Genomic DNA, 21,969 nt, shown 5'->3' on the forward strand with positions numbered 1-21,969 from the left:
TTTCTCTCTTTGTCCATCAACTATGAGGAGATTCTTGGGACTGCACAATGTAAAAGGAAAGAAAATTCTGTGTTCCTTATGCTGCACAGAGCTAATGCCAAAATGATAACTGATTTGTTGGTGAAAAGTTGCCACAGCAAAGGGAAAGTGTCAGCAACAAAACAGCAGAGATTCAACACATCCTTCTCTGCCCAAACACGATGAAGAATGTTTTCCAATCCTGAAATGCAATAGGATTGTGAGTTTATTTTGACTGGACAATTAGGCTGTATTTTCAAGACAGACATTTTCCATTAACAGCAACACCAGGGTCCCCTCTCACAGTTGGAAACAAAAGGCAGACTTTCTTTCCATATTTATCAGTCTGTGCTTTATTAAAATGGACACACTAAAAAAGCATGTAAAAGTATTTAAGAAGCATGGGAAATATTTCAAAGAATAACTGAAGAGTGTAAGAGAATTAAAATAAAGCTTAGGTTGGGATTTTCAAATTCACACTCAGTAAGATTTGACTATTTTATCTTCTTCAGATGCTCTGAAAATCTAAGAATTAGCTAGTAGACTTCTGATGTTTAACTACTTTAACTGAAATCCAAGAAAGCTGTTCTTGCAAAATCAGACTCTTCTGACACTAAAGCAGCTTCAGGGAGCTGAGTGTGTGATAAGCTACACTCTGTGAATCTGCAGAAATTGTTTTACATGACCTTCTCCTGCACGTTGCACTGGGCTGTGACACAGCAAAACAAAGTCATCCTGCCTGAGGCTGCAACCTGCAAGTTGCCGAAACTATTCAATTTAAAAAAAAAAAAAAATCACACCTTGTATCCTCCAAACCTGTGATTTCAGTAGGATGGAGTTTTCTTTCCCTAGACGATATTTTCCATATCAACTGAAATATTGTCCTTTTTAAAAGGAAAGCACAGAAGAACATCACCATGCCATGTTCATCCCACAAAAAGATCACTTACATTGTGGACAGAGAGACCAGGGTGCTGAAGGCCCCAGGGGTGATGGTGCTGATGTGATTGTCATACAGAGACAGGAGCCTCACTGAGCTCAGGCCAGCAAAGGTGTCGTTGTTGATGCAGCTGATGGAGTTGCTCCTCAGCATCCTACAAGGGTTAAAACAGGGAATTAGGAACCACTGGCTAATAATTCAGGGTGGGAAGTGCTTTACCAAAGAGATGCTTTGGAAATCATTCTGGTTTTACTGATTGCTGAAGTGGAACACAGCTAGAGGAGGGTTAGGTTCATATAAACATGGTCTTGTGAATTTAAAATGCATCTCTTCCACTCAGCATTAGAGGCTATGGGAGCTGCACATCTGAAAGCAATATGCAATTAAAATTATTACTAGTGACAAACCTGAAATAAAACCTAAAGGCTCAATTTAATAAATATCTGAGAGTGGGCTGAGATGTATTTCAGAGATCATTTGAGAAAGACTGCCAGAAGTGGGTGACAATAACAATACTGGCTGCATTACTTCTGCTCATGTCCTGGATGTTTTTTGTATTCCACAATGCAAAAGCATAGAAGAAAACAGAATCCTCATCAAAAATCAAGGAATATTGTAGGAAAGATTTTCAGATCTGGCACAAGCTCTGGAATGTCATTATCATCATTAATTCTGAAGACAAAACCCAGTAATTATTCTATAAAATGGTCTTTGCTTGGTGCTTGTAGCAGATGAATCAGTGCTGTGTTTTGGAAGATCCATCTCTCTGAGTTGTTATGGTAACAATGAACTCGACAATAAAGCCCAATTAATCTGAAAGACTGGAATATCTTGTTTCACTCCATTGCAGAAAAGGCTCATGTGTATTTGTTACACTGCATGCCAATCAATATCTGGGTTTGTAAACATCACTGCACTGCTGTGATATTCCTACTTGGGTGAAAAATCATTCAGTAATTAAAGCACACTACCAAAGCCCCACAACATGCATGCAGCTCCTGCTGCTGCTGCAGTGAATTGATCCCCAAACTGAGGAGGGTTAACCCCTGAGGATCCAACTCCTGGGTATCCAGAGAACAATGGAAATTCAGACTCCCTCCGAAGTTTAAATTTAAATCTCACATTGGTATCTGCTAGCTGGGCACTGAAATGCTACATCAATGCTGCCTGAAAATCACCAGAGAGAGTTTAGATGTGGCTGGGAAAACACTGAGTGTCATCACAGACATTGCCTGTTTGAACACTCTGCTGCTTTTGCATCACTGCTCTCTGTGCAGTTACCAGCACCACGGTCTCTGTGATTTTGGGATTGCAGCTGGGGTGAAACTGTGTCAGGAGAGACCCACAGGGCACAGAGAAACACCTTTGCCAGGTCAAGAGCACCAGCTCTAAAATGAACAAGCAGTAAATGGGAGAATAAGGCCCTCAGCAGCAGCAGGAAACATTTCTCCTGCCCTGCATGGAAGGTATCAGGCAGCAGAACTGCAGGATGGGATAATTTCAATGCCAATATGTCCTGCACAGTGATTTCTTGCATTGCAGGAACATACAGCCTTTTAAAAGCTGGACCATGACCCTGAAAAATGCAACCCCTTTGCAAAAGATTACTATTTTAATGCTGAAAGAAAGTCAATTAATGGATAGCAATATGTGTCCCTCAAGCCAAAGCCTTTGGTTTCATATCATGGTTCACCATGCACTGTGTGCCCTTCCTGAAAGAACACTTAGACTCACAAATCCTCACATCATGCTGTGTATATTTAGACTGCTTTATCAGCTGGGGGAAATGTAGGTCAGGTCAGCAGGATAGCTTGAATGTTAAGCATCTTTTTATTAAAAAATGCTGAATTTTGTTTAGGAGCACTGCCACAGGCTGCTTTACAGTATAAAAATTAATTTAATATCTATGGGCAGTATTTTCAAATCCCTTACTAAAGTGCATACATTAAATTGAGGAACAGATGGCTGTAACCACAAAAAATATTAATGGAACAGCAAAAGTTCCATATTTGTCATCACAGAACAAAGTCCTTGAAATGAAACTTGAATTTCTTTTTACAGTTGAGTAAGGACTGTACTAATTGTGTCATGATACCTTCCAACATAAGTAGTATTTTTTTTTTTGCTAATGAAATTGCAGATTTTATTTGTATTTTGATTCCTAGAGTCTATTTCTTGACAGCCCCACCTAGTCAAGTGCTTTCTTCCTATAGCACAGCTCCAGTTTGTGTGGAGGAACAGTGGGAGGATGGACAGAGTGATAGCAAACATGTTCCTGAATGTCTTGTTTCCAGAGGAAATAACAAAAAATTAAAAGCATTAAACGACTGGAAGTGCACAAATCTGACACATGACAGGTTCCCCATCATGTCAGCCTCGTGAAAATCTGTCCATTATATAGAAATAGCCCATAAATCTCAAACCTGCCCAGGAGCAGAGATAGATTGAAACCCTCAAGGCCGAGCAGCAGCACTGGCTGTGCAATCACAGATATTTTAGCAGCACTGCTGAGGCTGAGCAGTGCCCAGGGAGGAACAGAGGCAGGGCTCTCACTTACAGGGTCTTGAGCCCCGTGAGGCCCCTGAACATCCTGCCATGCACGGACTCCAGCTGGTTCTCCGTCAGGATCAGCTCCTGCACGCCCGCGGCGCCGTCGAACGCGCCCTCCCGGATCTCCTTGATCTTGTTGTTGCTCAGGTTTCTGGAAGGAAACACCCAGTGACAACAAGAAAATCAGTAGTGCTTCATTCCAAACATCACACTGGAGGGAGGGAGATAGGGAGAATTTGTTCCTTTGAGTGGTTATCTAGAGAGATCCATCCATCCAGCCAGCCAGCCAGCAAGGAGAGCATCCAGAAATTCCAAGTATTCCTATGTTCTCACAAATAGCTCCCTTGCACTCATCAAAACCACAGTTATTTCAGCTAAATCAAGATAATATCAGATTTTAATACTTCATGTAGTTGTTTCTTATCCATTTCTCTGGAAAGAGTAATTGGGAGTTTCCAGCATCTGATTCATGTCCATGAAGTTATGGACAATGCTTGGGTGTGGGTGCTCATCTGGCAAGAGCCAGTTAATGTTACTGCCATTGAAATGGTGTCAAAAATTGAAATATGGGCCACTTTTATTCACTGTACCATGAGCGCATACCAACTTCAGTGTGTGCACTTAAACAAAAAACCACCACTGAAAATGAAACAAGTATCACTTAATTGTCAATTCACAGCCACTGCAATACACAGCATTATTTTCTAAATGTTTACTCTGCCTATACAGTCACAAGATGTTTGCTTATAGATCCATATAACAAAACTTCGATCTACAAAGTCAAATGAAGTTCTCCTGAAATGCAAAATTAATCTTCTGAATATTTCATATTTGTGAAAACCCCCATGAAAAGACAATTTCTGAATGATAAAAGTGCCATCAGAGATGCATAAAAATAAATGGCATTTAATTATTTAAAACATTTATATAGAAGGCCTTAAGCACATGAAAACTTTGAGCCTGAGTCCTTCAAACATCTCCCATGATGTCCTGTATAGATTATGATGAATAATTCTATTTGCTGAGGTCTATGACAGGAAACACTGGTCTTTGTTTTACTATCTACAACAAAAAGGAGAAAGTACAAGATATATTTTTGCTCCCAAGAAGATGCTAAATTCCAACACCATTACTCATGCAGAATAGCACATTATTCCAGAAATGATCCCAGCACAGACACAGCATGAGTAATAGTTCCAAAATCCAATTCCAGGTGATATAAAACAAATGACAAGGTATCAGATTAACACCTGGGTTACTCTGCTCAGAAGAGCTGGCAATCTTACTGGGATAAAAGTTGACAGAAGACATGGAAAGAGGACAGCTTGGCCTCAGATAGAAATAATGTGGGTCTTGCTCTTTTCAGAAGTCATCACTTAATAAAATAAAATAAAAAAAGAGCCTTGGAAATATGTTTCATGTGGGAAACTGGAGTACACTGGTTTATGTCTGCTGAACAACTGTCAGAGAGTGGGCCCTACAGCATGTGGCCCATCACCTCTTGTGCTTTCTTGTGATCAGAAAGAATAGGAGCACGCCAGCAATCAGCCAAAAATAACATAAAAACATCTAGAAATACTTACAGGCAGATTTCTCTTTCCAGAAGTTTAGTGCTTTGTGCTAAGGCTCACATGAAGAGTTTATGTTCAGTGTCAAAGCAAGTCAAGGGAGGATATTCTGACATATGCATTTAATTTTGGGGCTCAGCTATTTCTGCAGTGGAAATGTTTATAGCTCAGCATCTCTCCTGAATGCTGGCATAAATAAATGCTCCCAAAGATGCCCCTCCTGGTAAAGATCATGCCACGATGCATATTTGCACAGAATAAGTAAGTAAATGTTTGTGGTGGGAAGGGAGGGTGAGTTGCTAGAACAGACAAAGACTTTGCAGATTGCAAACTGACCTACAGTTGTAGTTGTAAAGTTTTATTAGTTACTTTTTGCCATATAAAAGATATTTAGGTACATGTATTAAAACAGGGGGGCAATTTTAATGGTCTATTAGATACTGAAGGCAGAAAAGAGCAAATATTGGAGACAAAAGCTGGTCACCATCTGCAAAGGAATTGGCACCTTTATACAGTGCTAACATCTGAATTTTAATTGCTGCCAAAGGACTTCAGCAGATAGGCAACTCTGCTCATTTGAGTTAATAATGCCTGATCTTTTCAGCAAGACAGAATTACCCATAAATATGCCAGCAGCCTCAGAAGAAGCCAATTATAAATACCTTTCCCATGCAAAAGATTTGCAAATCCAAAATTATGCTGAAATCAAAGTTGCAAGGCAGAGAAAGGAGAAGCTCTGCAGTAATAAATAGGTAAAGATGATACAGTCCTGCAATCCTGCCTGGAGTATTGACAAAGCAGATGTTCTGCCAACCTGGATTTTGTTATTTGTCTTCCTGAGTTGGAGTTTCCCATATCAGAATACAACAAAAAAAAGTGGTAGATGACAACATTCAGTCACCAAAAGGAAAAAAAAAATGTTTCCTCCTAGAGTCTGAACAGCTAGAATTATAAACATGAAGAATTACATACTTTTCAGTCTAAGAGTTACCAGGAAAAATAATCAGCTGGTATAAAGCTTAAAAAATGAAAGCACTGTAACCTTTTGCCTGGTCTGCAACTCTGAGACCTCTAACTCCATCCTTCCTAGCTCTAAAAGATTCTTTTATATGTGATCATCACACTTGACAAGGAATTTTTTTACCAGAAAAAAACCTACTGACATTTTATAGCAAACTCCCACTACAGAAAAGCCCATCCTCTTCTACCAGGAATTCTTCTTGAAATACTGAAGACAATGGAAAGAAACTGAGTTTTGAGACTCCTCTGCCCTCTGGCAGGACCCAAATGGGAGCCAGCCTGACTCCTGAAGGCTTTTTCCATAAGGACTTCCTGATTTACCCTGGTGATAACATTCAGTCCTATTTCCAGATTTCATTTTGGGCAAGAGGTCAAAATAAATTTTCAGCAAGCCTGGGTCTGCTTTATGGGGGGCTGTGAATAGGAAATGAAGAGATCAAGAAGCTATCAAGGTGACATTGTTCACACAGCTCACTTTTCAGTCACATTTTATTCACTTCGTGGCTGAAGTTTATAATAATATTATTTCTGTTGATCTCATAACTGCAAGAGCAAGCTGGATTCTATTCAGAATTAACAGAAGCATTCACCCTGCTGTACCTGCTGGGGCAATGTCAGCATTGCAGCTCCCCAGGGCTGAGTTACTGATTCACCTTTTAATCTGGAAACTCTCTGAGAGATCTGCAACAAGGGATCTGCTTGGTCTCACCTCCAACTCTGCAGTTTTATCACAAAACCAGCCTGTTCTGAGTGGGGTTTCCCCTAGAATATCTGTCTGCTGGAGATGTGCTTGGAATCCCTAAGCACGTGTGAGGAGAAAAGCCCAGAGCTGCTGCATTCCTCTGGAGGATGCTGAGGGGGTTTTACAATAGTCTGGCTGGGTTTGGTGGTGTGAGCTGTCCTCAGGAGCTGCATGGCACTGACAGCCTTAAATACTGCACACACACAGTGAATGGCACCCAGTGCCACCCCTGCACTCTTCCAGCACAGCAGACTGCTGGCCTTGCTGTAAAAACCACTCTGAGCCCAAATGGCACAAAGCACAACACTCTCCTCAACCCCATTTCCAGAAAATAAAATCTGTTTCTGTGTAACAAATGACTGCAGCCTCATTTGCCATGGCAAAATTCATGCTTAGGGGAAGGAACAACAGGTAACAGCTGTTTCCAAGGGCACAAACTACTTCTGTTTCCCCCAGAAACCTGATAGCCTGGTTTTGAAGCTGTCTCCTAGTCCACAGACTTTATCATGATTCAATTTTATTTCTCATGTAAAATGTTCAGATCCTGGTCTGACACTCCATACAGTTCAATCTAGCAGGAATACTTACAGCCAAATTAAGCCTCCAAAGGCAATTACATGCTGGAGGTGGGTTGGCAGTACCAGCTATTGGCAAGCCAGCCTGACATTTCCTACAATAAAAACCATATTATATGTTCACTTTGTAACTTTGGCAAGACTTAACTGAATGAACTGTTAGATGACCCTTTCAGGTTTTGAGGTAAACATTTTTCATTACTCTTGTTCTCAAGAGAAGAGGTCAGTCCCCTTTCTCCCCAGCAGTGCATGAAGTATGGCAGTTCACCTCTTTATTTTGAATGTGAGCTCATTGCTGAATGTTTTTTCCCTGCAGAAACAGCAGCTAGGAGCTCTGTGGGAATGGCCACTGATTTCCTGCAGGCACAGGGCAGCGGGCAAGCTCTAGAGATGGCACCTGGGGGCTCCAGCCTCTGCCTGTGGGTCAGCATCCCATTTCAGCAAGTCTTTCAGAGTCTCTCTGTGCTCCCTGAGCCAGATACCCAGGGGGTTTTGGACACTGAACCTGTCATGGCCAGGAGATCCCTCCAGGCTCCCACTGCCATGGGAATCCCCAGGCACTGGGGATTTTTTGTTAAGTGCTCTGTTCCCTGTGTAACTAGATAGCAAATAGGAATGAAAAATGCATGCTATATAAGAGTTTACACAAACTGGAAAGCATCTGTCCTCATCAAACCTTCAGGATTTATGTTTTGAAAATTGGAATAATTTGTTTTTATTGAAATCTTACAGTAGGGAAGTACAGTGCACTGGGCAGGCACTGGGATTTTCTCTAATTAACAGCTGAGGCATTGTCAGGGAGTGGTGGGTTCCCAGTGCTTGATTCATGCTGAATTTGGTGGCTGCAGCAAGAAATGAACTGCTGGCTTCCACAGAAGTCAAAACTTCACCTCTTGAATGGGGATATCTCCCCTTTCTCTACCTGACATGAGACCTTGATGTGCTGAGTGGGAAGATCTCCCTGGAAACACTGGAAAGATAATTCCCTGTTGTTTCTGCATTGCAAAACATAATTCCCTGTGAAAGGAAGCTGCTTCCAGCTCCCACGGCTGGAGGGCAGCAGCTCCTGGAGCCCTTTTAGGACACCCCCAAAAATCCAAGTGCTGGAGCTGCTCCCACTCCTAAAGAGCTCAGAGATGCACCCTTGTCCCTCCAGGCAGATCCAAAGTGCTCTTTGCCAACCACTGCAAAATACCAGAAACACAATCCTTGGAGCCTGAAGTTGGTGGGATGGGGAGGGGACTTTCAGAGCTTTCAGCTTTTGCACAGGTAAAGCCACACAGTAAAAACACATTGAAAGCAAACCAGAGGTCACTGGAGAACCCAGTAAATTGCTTCTGGACTGGATCAGACCTGTCTAGAAGAATCTACACCAATCTTTTCATTCTACTGTAAAAAGCATTAAGCATAAAGAAAATTAGAATTTACATTGTGAAAACCACACTGGGTATATGGGATTTTGCAGCTAATTATTGAAGTTGATTAGTTTTTTAAAGGCACATTCTGATATGTTAACCTTTTAAAAACCAGCAGGATGATCTTAGCTATTTAATTCCTAAGTAAAATGTGGCATCACATTGCATTATGTATCTCTGACCTTTACATTTTTATGTCAAGAATTCAATTTTGTTTTGCATTAAAATGTATTAAACCCTAGGCTGACACATCATACAATAAGGCTCAGCTTAGGAGGAATATTTGCAGACAAATTACACCACAACAGCTAATTACATGTTAGAGGTGGGGTTGGTGCTGCCACATGTTGCAAAGGTGGTCTGACACTTCCCTTTTTTCCCCATTATTTTGACTCTCTCTGGAAATCTGCTGGAGCTTTACCAGTCACAGTGAGACCATGGCTCTCTGAAATGAAGTTTATTTTCAAGTTCCTTGGCATGGATCTGTCACTACTCCTAAAATCAAGTGAAAAACAACCAGAGGACAAGCATTCAAATACCCTTCAGATATCCACATTACAGATATTCAGATTAATTTCAGAAAAAAATAGTATTTCAGAGAAAAAAATAAAGAAAAAAAAAAGATATTATTTAGGTTAATGCCCTGCCACTGCAAAGCTCTGAGCTGTTTTCTTAAGCCTAGGAAGCAATTCAATTTCCAGACAGATTCCTCCACCTGCTGTTTGCCTTTAACACTCAAGCAGACAAGGAATATATGATGAGACAGAGTCAGTACTGTCAATCAAATAATAGTTAGGTTTCTTGTCCCTTATACACACTAAAAAATGGGGATTGGATCAATGTTGTTCCTCTCTGATTCAGCAGCAATCCCACCTGAGGCACTGCCCACATTTCCCTCCTTGCTGGGTGGAGAGGGGCCTTTCATTAGCAGAGGGATTTGGCCTGGTAAAGGCCAAATAATAACTTGGGTGTTTGTTTGCTCGTTTCTTCCTGGTAACCCCTTTTTTCACAAAATGGAAGAAACATAAAAAAAAGTCTAATCTGGCTTTTTAGGGATCAGGCTATTGAGTAAAGTTGTGGTTGAAATGTTGCTGTCCTCAAAGGAAAACCACTGTTTTCAGAAAATTCCTTTAATCAAAATGGAGAAACTTCTTTAGAGCATCAGGCGGAACAAAAGAAATGAGCTCAGCTACAAAGATTTCCTAAGGAGCCTCTGCTTGGAGGCTGCCACTGAAACGCAGCAAGAGACCCTTTGTAGGGTGCAGCTTCCTTTTGCCATGAGTTTGACCTGCTCCTGCACACCTCTGATCTCAGCAGCTACCAAGGACAGACAAAAGAATCTTTGGTTTCACAGGAAATAAACTCCTAAAAATACCCTCACATTTCATGCTGGATTTATTCCCAAAATACAGCCCCTGTCGAGGCATCCCTCCCTCTGAGTGATCGATGAGGACAGGAGGGACAGCACTGTACTTGCCTACTGTAAGATTTAAATAAAAACAAATTATTCCAATTTTCTAAACATAAATCCTGAAGGTTTGATGAGGACAGATGCTTTCCAGTTTGTGTATACACTTAAATAGCATGCATTTTTCATTCCTGTTTACTATCTACTTACACAGGGAACAGAGCACTTAACAATGTCAACATCATTTTCTGAGTGCACTGTAGCTACAAATTATTGATCATTCATAAAACATGAGGCAAATGTTTGTGATTAGTTCCCCAAGCCTGATGGGCTGTGCTTACACAAATACAGCCCCACCCCAGGCTGCAGTGCTGCATCTCAAACTCTTGCAGAATTAAACAGAATCCCACTGCAGGTGCCTCCAAAGCCCCTGAGATCTCACAGGGACTCAAATGGCCAGGAAGCTCCAGCTGGCACAAACCACGTGAAACAAATGCACAACAAATTGCCTGGGTTGGTTGGGTTCCCTAAATTAGCCTGATCCAGACAATAAAACCTTACTAAAAGCAAACAGTTAAATGAGACATTAGCAATGGGTCCATAGGGTTAAAACTTTAAATAACTTCAGAAGGATCCATTTTGAAGACTATCAGCAGGTATCTGACATATTATCCTCTTCCCAAAACACTGCTCTTATTAAATATATACAATGCACTCTGCCAGAACTGTCAGCAGAATTATACAGCTACATTTGAATGACTGATCTATATGTTTGCTAATTTATTCTCCTCTCCAAACCAATAATGATCACCAGAAGCTGCCATTGTCCATATCTCGTAATATTATTTTCCTTTGACTATCTGAAACAACCCCACCACAGCTGGAGGCACACAATACATTTGAGAGACAAAACCAAAATGCTAAATGTCATAATCAGCTCCAACAATGAGCATACAGTGGAATAAACTCTGGGACAGAATTCCTGTCAGTCTCTGAGTGAAAGACTAAGACATGTAGCCTTAAAAATGCACTGAAATGTCAGCCTAGGGGTCTTCATCTGTCACTTGGTTTAACTGTGCCTGTCCATCCAACAGGGAACTCCTTCAGTTTTGTTAAACTCACATTAAAAAAGTGATTTCTACTACTGCAGTACATTAATACAAAACCTCATCCCTCCCTCCTTCCTTCCAATGCAAGGCTGCATGTACGGTAACAAGAAACTCAGACTTACATTTTCCTGAGGTTGGGCAATTTCTTGAAGAGTCCAACAGCTTCCAAAACAGAAATATCATTGTCATTGAGACGCCTGAGAGGAACAAACAGAGGGATATTTAGTGCTTCCCAGATGTCTGTGGATACATCCCTGTGACATTCAGGGCTGCCACACAGAGATCCATGACCTTTGTGAAGCAAGGCTCTCCCTGCCACCTCCCCCAGACTCCTACAGGTAACAGAGTTTAGCTTTGAAGGAAAAGGGACACAGAGGAGTATCTACAGTGAAAGCTTAGGGTGCCCTAAAGAGAGTAATGCCAAAGGACAGTGTCAGAGCCCCTTCATCTCCCAGTGCATGGGATAAGGAATTACTGAGCTAATCCACTGCACACAAACCCCCTGTGCGTGACTGAACCTCTGTGGCGCGCTCTGCTACACCAGGCACGCAACTGGAGATGGGGCCATGTAACCAGCAGGGCTCTGATTTCAGCTCCTTTCCTATAAAAGTCTGCTGATCTTCAAAATGAATGTGAAGGCCACTGTCTTGGCAGGCTTGGGATGTAAAATTCGTTCTCTGATTGCACACAGCTCCGTTTTGCTATGCAGAGTCTCTGCTGTGCTTCTGGATGTCTCTCATATTTTTTCTTAACTTCAGATCAATAATTTTTATGAGGTTTTAAATAGAATAAGCACAATAAATACAACACTAACTCAAAAAAAAAGAAAATTCTGTTTGAATGGGCTACCAATGCAAGAAAAGAACCAGAATCTTCAGTTGCTAAGCAATAAAAATGTTTTCTCATACTCAAATGTCTTGAAGTTACATTAATTTAATAAGACCTGCTCCACCCGAGTAGCAGGCAATGCAATGAGCTCCCAATCACAGATTCACTCAGATTGTTAAAACCATTTCTTAAATGGTGCAAAGGCAGAGGACTCCAGGGTAGACTGGACAGGCAGGACAAAGCTTGGGCTTGGCCAGCATTGGAGGAGGACACAGGGCTGGTGCTAAGAAAATGAAATAAAAATAGCTTTCCCATTTTCACACCGGGATAAAACTAGAAGGTGCCTTTAACAATCTGAGTTGCTTTTACAGCCTTTAAAACTTAGAAAAGCCAACAAGTGCAGCTGCAGAGCCTGTCAGGGGCAGACTCACAGGTCGGTGGTGTACTCAGGGAGGTGCGTGGGCAGCCGGGTGAGTTTCTGGTTGGAGCAGTCCACCACTGTCCCCTCACAGCGACACTTCTCGGGACACACAAGGTCCATGAAGCACTTCCCAGTGAATTTACTTCTGTAATCCTCTGAGCCTGCAATAAAAGGGAAATATATTCCAGCAAACAGTTGTTGAGAACTGCAGTGACCATGGAATCCACCCTCAGCATTGCCTCCTGTCATCCCCCAGTTCCTGCAAACACTTCTAATACTTGCCAAGGACTTGTGCTCAGCAATTTTTAAAATTACTCCCAAGGCTTGTCCCTGGTTTTTCACTCTCCCCTTAACAGAATAATTCCTTGTCTAACAAGCCTACCTGTTAAGGTATTTTCCAGCAAAGGCACTTTTTTCCCATCTGGAATTTAGTCCAGCAACAAGGAAAAGGCATCTCATGAAAGAATTCAAATGACAAAAGACTTTTGAAGATATAATTTGAAAGTCCCAAATGTACAGACCTCAGCTATTAGAGCTGTTTCTCAGAACAATCTTTTATTAGACAACCTTGTCAACTTTCCAACAATTAGATATCTTTATTAACTATGTTAAACAAACAGCAAAGGAAAGTAATAGCAGTTTAAATCATTTTCATTTTAATTAAGGAATGGGTAGAGCATACTTAGTGAGAAGCACTCCCTGATGTACCATTACACAGTGATTGCCAGACCTCTTTGACTGGGTTTTTGACCCATTCTAATGAAATGCTTTTCCAATTAGGCTCAGTGAACTAATCTGTCCTTTTCAGGTTTGGTTTTTCTCGTTTAATAGCAGCAGGTTGGAAACTCGATCTCAGTGCTTCAAGGAACCAGGAGGATTAATAAATGTGTGTGTGAGCAAAGTGCTGCCAAACCCCCACCATGCAATTCCTGCCCACTCACTTCGTATTTCATAATGGAAGCACCAGAACCATTGCAGAGCCCTGTGCAAGGCCCGGGGATTGTAATCACCAAGAAGCATTTTTCAAGGTTTCCAAATTTTTAAAAGTCAATTACAAGGCTTTCTTAGAGAGAGGAGCTGAACAAATGTTTTAAGAACCCAAAAACATCAACAACAACTTAAACCTGAGCTGAAATTTGCTTATGGAGACTTGATGACATTCATCACCTGCTTCCCCTTCCTGACTGACAAATACACCACTGCCCAGTTTATGACCATGCACTATTTTCTGAGAGAAAAAAGACATTTCCTAAATCCACTATTATTTTAATTTATGTTATGCATTATCTCCACAGGATGATGCAGTGAAAAAAAGCAATTCTACAGGCAATCTAACACTCTGATCCCACAGCAACACTTTGGTTTAGTTTTGTAATTCCAAGTTGGATTATGAGAACACTGACATACAGATTTGTACCTTGCGTCTTCAGTGGTGCTAAATTCTTTGTTGGTTTTTGTGCTTATTATAAATTATACATCCAAAGTGCAACTTCCCTGACAGCACAGTACTTAAAGTATTAGGACAAGTGGGCATTTTAAAGCATTATAAAAATACAGTCTAAGAGTTTTCCCCACACCATTATCATTTAAACACGTATCCTTTTAAAAAAATCTAACATTTTATTTCCAGTCCCAGACATTCCAAGCTGGGTAGTCAGAATGTTCGGTTGTTTATGATTCCTTGGAAACAATACCAAAGACAAACGGTTATCAGAAGCAGAGTTTATTAAAATTCCTACAATTACAGTACACATGGAATAACCCACCAACAATCAGTGATCAGAAAGTGTCTTGGAAATCTCCAACTTTAACCTTGAAGAAGTACTACTAAGTTCCCTAGTGAAAGTGTTCGTTGAAAAAAATAATCACAAACAACATAAAGTTTCATAGGGTAGACATTTATAAAGTAAATTTTTTAGTCTACTGATGGATACAAGATTCACCTTCCCATGGGGAAAAAGGGATGGGAGAGTAGAATTCTATATGAAGGAGAAAAAGCAGTGTATAACATTAGAGGGTGAAAAATAAAAATTGGGTTTTCTTTTAAGCTTTCTGGCTGAATAAATGAAGAATTTTAGCACACTTTGACTTGGCTCCCACCCTCCTGCTGGTGAAGCACAGAACCTTCCACACTGAGCAGCTCTCAGAGGTTGATGCTGCCTGGGCATCTGTGCCACCATTGAAACAGGGGAAAGGAAGGGAGCAAACATCACCTTCACATTTTTTGTTCCTTCTCTCTCTATTTTGTTTTTTCATTTTTCTTTTTGAGTTTAAACAAGAGTTACTCAGGTAATCACTGAGTCAAAAGTAATCAACAGCCTGTATGTGCTCAGCAAGTACTCAGCCATCTCTTAGCCTGAGAGACAGCAGGAATCACCTGCCAAAAACAAGATAAAATTTACTGTTTGACCTGAGCCTCGAGATCACTTGGACAGGTGGCTGCTCTATTAAGATATTCCCATCTGGGATAGCAATGTGAAATGCAGCCATCTGCTTGCAGAGCTGTTTAAGCACACATATCCATTCCTGCTGACTGCCAGGCTCTGAGAGAACACAACAGGGCTCAGGAAGCACAGCTCACCCCACAGGCATGGAATACTCCTTGTGCACTGTAAAATCATCCATGGAAGCACAGAGAAGAGATGCAGGACAGAACACGACCCAGGAGTCTCTAGCAATTCCCCAAATGAGGAAGAATTAAAGCTTGCTGTAAAACAAGTAGCCAAGGCAACAGCAAGGCCTGTGTGTAACTGAGGGCAGTTGTAGTTTTTTGATTTGTTAGTTACTCTGATAACATTTTTATTATTTCACAACCAATGTGACACTACTGTCAGGTGCTGTGATTTCTTCTTATCATAAAACAAACACACCATGGCATTCTACAGAACAGCAGCACTGAGATAAAGAAACATCACATTTCCAAGTGCTCAAACATTCTATGTGCCCTTCTGATACCCATATGGAGAATCAGGCAACAGAGAGAAATATATTTTTGTTCTACACTTCTTATAAAGCATTGTTTAGAAAACCTCATTTCAGTTTTTAAAACTTAGCCTTGCCCAAAGAACTTAGAAGGAGTTCCAGAGGATCTGTTCTGGTACAAATCGGGCTGCCTCAGAAGTGACCTGACACATTCATCCTAGAAAATTATTCAACTGCCTCAAATTTGGCACCAAAAGTATGACCATTGAGATCAGTTGGTCTAAAACTTGAATGAAAGACACAGGAATCTCAAAAGTTCTTCATACAACCACAAGATCACAATTCTCATAGGGAATAAAAAAGAAGTGCATTTTTTTGGTAATAATTTCACATTGCTATTGTTAATTTTTATCAGTAACTACAGATAAAATCTAAGAATCCTGCATGTCCTTCTTTTGACAGTTCCACAATAGAGATGTGAGAAATTTGCAAGACAAGGAAATATTTCAATGTAAGAAAACTTCTGTATGAGACTCTCAAAGTCCTTTATGAAAAGGAGTCATTATCTCTGTGTAGGAGGGGAGTTAGGCAGAAGTATTTTGAAGATCTTGTGAAAGCTGTCAAAGCTAAAATGGCCCATTTGGATTTGCTGACTCAGCTTTGCCCTCTGCAATTCTTGGACAGTGGTGTTCCCAAACAGGCCATGTTAGCCATGTCATTTTCAAGAGGTGAAAAGAATGTTTTGCAGACTCTTCTGAAGCTTTTTTTTTTTGCATTATATTTGTTCACAATGCAATGCCAGCACATTAAGAGCAGGTCCAAAGTTACACTGCATGGCAGGTGTCTTGCTGCAGAAATGGCAAGTGTACCTCAAATAGAAGGATTCACTGGACAGCTCAAACAGACAGATGCAGCTTACATTATGCACAGAGTATGGAGACAAAAGTGATTTTTAATCTCTGTAGGTATGACTGGAATCACCCTTGAACATTATCAACCAACAGAACGCCTGACTCCTCCATTGTGAGAGCAGTTAAACAGATTAATTACTTAGAAATACATAGAAATGCAGTAATTCTAATTACTCAGAAATGGTTATTCTTCATGCAAGCCCTGTGGAAAGTCTGTGCAAACACCTCTGTGGCTCCCTGGGAGCCTGGTTAGCAACACTTCTCCAGTTCCACTGTGCCCAGAGGGAGAAAGGGAAAGGGAATCTCTCACCTTTTGATGCTTCTGCCCCAGCAGAAGTATCCAGGCATGCCATGCTGCAGGGAGTATGCAGCCTTCCATGGTGCTTGACAGAACCATGTTCCATTTGTATTGTTCTACCACATGGTTAGATCAAGCACAAAGGAAAACCCCATGGACAGCCAGAGTCAGAGTTAGGCAGCGCCAAAGAGAGAGGAGCGGTCAGAGGAAGCAGCATGGAGAAGCACAAGCTGAAGGTTCACGGAGAGCTGCTCTCCACTCCACCCATGCAAAAAGGTGCTGGATACAAGAGGTCATCCTTTATGCTACTGCAGGAACACCCTGGAGCACAATTGGGGTTAGTGAACACGAACAGAGCCCGGGCGAGTTCAGAGACAGAGCTGGCACGACAGAAAACACCACCAGAACAGAGCTCACTGCTCCTTCAGAGAGCACCTGCAGCTCCCACCACACACTGAGTGCCCAATCCACACTGCTTTTTATTACTTACTCTCTCCTGGTGTCTCCTTTCAGTAAAAATGCCATTTAGGTTTGCTCCATTTATTTCAATGTAACCGTAGAAATACCGCAGCCCATGCTAATAGCAGCAGATTCTGAGCTGATGGCCGAGCTCTGGCCTCAAATGCTCCCTGAGTGCCCTTTGAGCCTGATTTCAGCTCCCAGAGGCCCCTCATGCTGGTGGCACTTACACTGACAATCTGCAATTGCCACTGCTTGTCTTTTCTTCTTATTTTGGTTTCCTCTGCGCTTTCCAGCAGAGCAGCACACACATACTACTGCAGACACAGACAGCATTTTGTTATTCTGTTTCTGAGCACATTTGTTGGGTTTTGTACATCACTCTCTGATGGAAGCTGAGCGTTCTCTATTTCCGACATCCTGAATTATTTCAAACAGCTTTGCTCCTGTAACTCATCCCTGCAACTCTGACATATAAAGCAGAACATTCAGTTCAGGCTTGACTGCTCCCACTGGAATAAAGCTCTCCCTGACTCCACTGTCTGCAGAGCCGTGCCAGTGGACAATGATTTTGAAAGTCACAACTCAAATCCTGCTCTTGCAGGATTCCCAGATGAGAGAGAGAGTGGCTGTCCTCTGCAACTGCTCACAGAGTTCTGCTGGACTCCAGGGAAGGTCAGTGCTGGTGCTTTTAAATACAAATCACTTTCCTTAGTAAGGGGTTTGCCCAAAGAACAAAGTCAGCACCAGGCAGATTATTCATTACCTACATGGAGAACAAGGCAAGTGCTTGAGCAGAGATGACAGATAATACAGCAGGGGTCTGTGCTTCCCCACTCTGCCATGACCCAGCTCTGCTGTGCAGAAAAGACAACTCTGAGTTACCTGGGAACTTCAGGAAATAAATCAGCACAGTGTTAACTTAGCCACCCCACACTGAGCGTTTGGTTCAGCAATGAAAGTAAGGCAATTTGATTTTTCAGTCTAAGAAATAAACTGAAATAAACTGAAGCAGTTTTTTAGGGGAACTTAACACAAATCTTCAATCTCCACAAGCTGCCAAACTAGCCAGAGTCTGAATTGATAAAAACATCAGATTATTAATTTTCTTCTGTGACTCATGCAATGTGGCACAAAACCACATTAATTTTCTCGCCCGATTAATTCAAAGTATGCATAACCCTGGAATCCACACCTCATTTGCTTAGAAATTATATCTATAACTAGCATTCCTGCCAATAATTTTGTATGGCTCCAGTGAAGAAGGATGTAGAATCCTATATCCTTATTCCTGCACTGCTTTAATAAAGCAGAAATTCTGGCCTGGGCTCTTCAAACAAATTAATCCACAGTACTCTGTTAAACAATGACAAGTAACAGTTCATATCTTCCAAAGACTTTTATATTATATACTGATTTACAGTATTAAGTGGGATATCTGTAATAAACTCAGTAATTTCAGTGTCAATGAACTCTTTCAGTCCTACTAGAATCAAATGCAGCCTGAGCTCTGCAAACACCTTCCTGAGAAACCCCAGGAGAATATTTTGAACAAGTCTCTATTCCTTTGCTGCACTAATTAAACACCACTTACAATAACTGCCTCAACTAATCATCAGCTGCAATGAATGAGACGTACCAGCACACAAAGAAATCTGTCAAAATCCTAATTTGTGTCCCTAGAATACAGGAGAGCAGAAATACCAGGAAAGCACACTATTTTATAAATTACATTTAAATAACCTCCATAAGCCTTTGGATGTACATAAGATCATCCTGCATTTTCTTTATTCTTTTAGTATAGTCTTAGTATATAATTTTCTTTTAATATAATATATCTCATAAAATAATAAAGCAGCCTTCTGAAACATGGAGTCAAGATTGTCATCTCTTCCCTCATCCTGGGACCCCTGTGAACGCCACCACAATTAATTAAGAGGACAATTCAGATCTCAAGGAAGGAATCTGCACAGCCCTCACTCTGCCCACATGGTGAATCCAGGATAACTGTGATATTTGGATGCCTGTGGATGCATCTGTGACTCAAGAGCCATCCTCCCTCTTCCCAGTGCCTCTACTGTAATTGCAATAAGGATGCTGGTGGGTAACAAAGCTGTTCAGATATTTTGCTTTTTTGAAAACTACTTCAACTCAAAAATAAAATGAGGCAGAGCCTAAAATAAAATTCCTAACTGAAACACGTCAGTTTAATTTCTTATTAAGAACCATTCTCTCTGCCAAACAGACCCACCTGGTTTATGTTAAGCTTTTGCTTCCTTGAGTGAAATGCTTTCCATTCTTTCCCCCACTGCAGAGCCAGAACCCTCCACCATTGTGTTCTGCACAGGCTAAGGGAGGCTCAGAGTAACTGACACAAACTTTAACACAAAGATCTGAACTGCTGTCAAAGATGTGCAGAAAAGAGAGGGCTATAACCAGTATCCAGTACAGTCAAATTAATTTAACAACAGCAACACTCCCACAGCACAAGGGAACCCAGCTCCATTACTGTTAGTCACTGCAGTTGTATTGTGCTCTCTAATGACTTCAGCTTCAGGAAGAATTCATGCAAACCAAAGCCCAAATACACTCAGTTTCAGTGGGCCATGAAAAATTCATATTCCTAATTACAAATTCAGTGCAGCATTTAATCTGCAGGTGATTTATTGGTGTTAAACAACCTTCCATTCAGATAAGAATAATTCTTATGCACCACAAACATATTCTCAGTTTTTGTATATTCAGAGGGTTTCTGAAGGTAGTTCTGTCGAGTCTTTGTGTCTTTTAGGGAGAAAAAAAGGGGTTCAACACACAGAATTTAACTGAATATAACCAAAACGTACAAAACATACAAACATACAAAACATGCAAAAAACCCCCAAACTAAACCAAACCAAACCACAGAGAAATCTGAATGCAGTTTCTCAAATCATAACCAGTATTTTCTGTCCTTTTCCCTCACAGCAGGGCAAATCCATGAGCTCATCTCAGATGAGATTTCCCCCAAATATGAGCATGAGTTCTGGAGCATCCAGAGCAAACCCAGAGGCTCTCAGGGCTTGGGGCTTGCTCAGGAGCTGCTGTGGGATCATCACATCCACAAAAACATGTCCCTGCAGCACTGCAACAAGGCAGTGGAGCAGGTGGAGACCTGTGCTTGCCATCAAACAGAAAATTCTGAGGGCAGGAGCATGAGCCCATGGTCTGTAAATGACTATTTGCTTATTAAAAATGAAAGGAATTTGCAAAGTTGTCATCAGAGTGATTGGCAAATTATGGGAACAACTGCAGAGTGTTTCAATCAGATAAATTATGTAACATCAGGGCTAAATTCACCTGCTTTTCATGACTTTTAAACACTGGTTGAGGAATAGCAATGCATTGCAGCTTTCAGTTTGAGAGCTCAAAAATCTTAAATGTGTTTACACACCACTAGGAGCAGAGAAGGGGGTAACCCAAGGAGTCAAAGGGACACAAAATGTGGGAATGGCCACAGACAAAAAGCCCTGACATGCAGCCTGTGCTCCCCTGACTCCATCCAGGGCAGTTCTGTGCTTCTAAATGTGCAACAATGCAGAGAAGAGAGGAGGAAATTTGAGGTGATTACAAGAAACAGCAAGTCTGGTCCAAAGCAGACAGGTAACCCAAGGAAGGTGAGTGTGTATGAAGACAGAGACTGGAAAAGAACATAAAGAGCATAAAGAATTAGGAGAAAAGCTGCAATTAGTGAGAAGAGGTTTCATCAAATGCCTTGAAAATGATGAGTGAACAAAAAGCAGCTACATTACCATGTAATAATTGTGAATAACATGAGAGAAATGAAACTAGCCCTAAATATGCCATTTTCGGACCCAAATGTACCCAAAAAGGCTGCCTTTGCTTTGGGTTGGGTTAACAAGAGGTAGTGTCCAAAAAGGAGAGAATAATGCTGGCAGATGGTTCATTTTCCTCCTCCTGCTCTCCCCTGTCCTTTTGATTGTATGGCACTGTCTGGAACTGAAGGAACTAATTAAAGGCAGTTAGACACAATGTATGCAGGAGGAAGCAATAAGACAGGCTCACTTCAGAGTATTTCCAATAGCAATCTTCTTGATAAAAGTCTTATTTCTAAGAATTAGAAGATAAAGAGCTTTTGTGATGTGATGTTTGTAGAAACACATTGCTTTGATCATTATCAGAGATAGTTTGTGTCAGTACAGCAGGTGGAACTTTCATCGCTTTTGAAATGCACAATATACTGAAAAATGCAAACATATCACAGGGAGAAATAGATATACAGCTGAATGCAAAGGCAATTCTTTCCAAAAGCTATTTCATACACAGTGTCTCACAGCAATCAAGGAACCTGCCAAGTCTTGAAGTGACAATAAGCTACCACAGAGACAACACAATCTGCTCATGGATTCATTTCCCTTACTCCTAAAGCCCAGAAAACAAAACTGCTCTGTAGTGAACTGAATCAAATGCTTCTGGGCAGGATATTTGTGTTGATCTTTTCCACCCTTTTTCATATTAAGAATAGGAGCCTCCAGTGACCTCAGGCTGCCAAGCACCATTGGATCCTTAGGTGGTCAGAGTGGGCAGATGTAGCCAAAAAGAAAATGATCATCAGAATTTCACTAATGCTACTAAAAATGACAGTATTTCCCTTTTCTAAACAGAAGAGAGAGAGAATTAGACACAGCCTGTACTTATGATTTCTCTTTCAAGAAAACATCTCAGATTTTTCAGTCTCAGATTGTACAGCTGTGGGGAGACAGTTGGGCAAGGGGGAGATTTGCTATT

General features: G+C 41.2%; 1 protein-coding gene across 3 annotated transcripts in view; it reads right to left on the reverse strand.

Moving 5' to 3' along the window:
• The window catches only part of SLIT3 (slit guidance ligand 3), a 482,576-nt gene that overhangs the window by 105,947 nt on the left and 354,660 nt on the right, over nt 1-21,969 (reverse strand). For all 3 annotated transcript variants that reach the window (XM_064724717.1, XM_064724718.1, XM_064724719.1), the window contains 4 exons: nt 12,605-12,755; nt 11,468-11,542; nt 3,516-3,659; nt 969-1,112 (listed from right to left, as the gene is read on the reverse strand). In XM_064724717.1, the coding sequence (XP_064580787.1) occupies nt 969-1,112; nt 3,516-3,659; nt 11,468-11,542; nt 12,605-12,755 (514 nt within the window). The remainder of the gene's footprint in view (nt 1-968; nt 1,113-3,515; nt 3,660-11,467; nt 11,543-12,604; nt 12,756-21,969) is intronic.

The sequence above is a fragment of the Zonotrichia leucophrys genome, chromosome 13 (assembly GCF_028769735.1).
Source record: "Zonotrichia leucophrys gambelii isolate GWCS_2022_RI chromosome 13, RI_Zleu_2.0, whole genome shotgun sequence".
NCBI lineage: Eukaryota > Metazoa > Chordata > Aves > Passeriformes > Passerellidae > Zonotrichia > Zonotrichia leucophrys.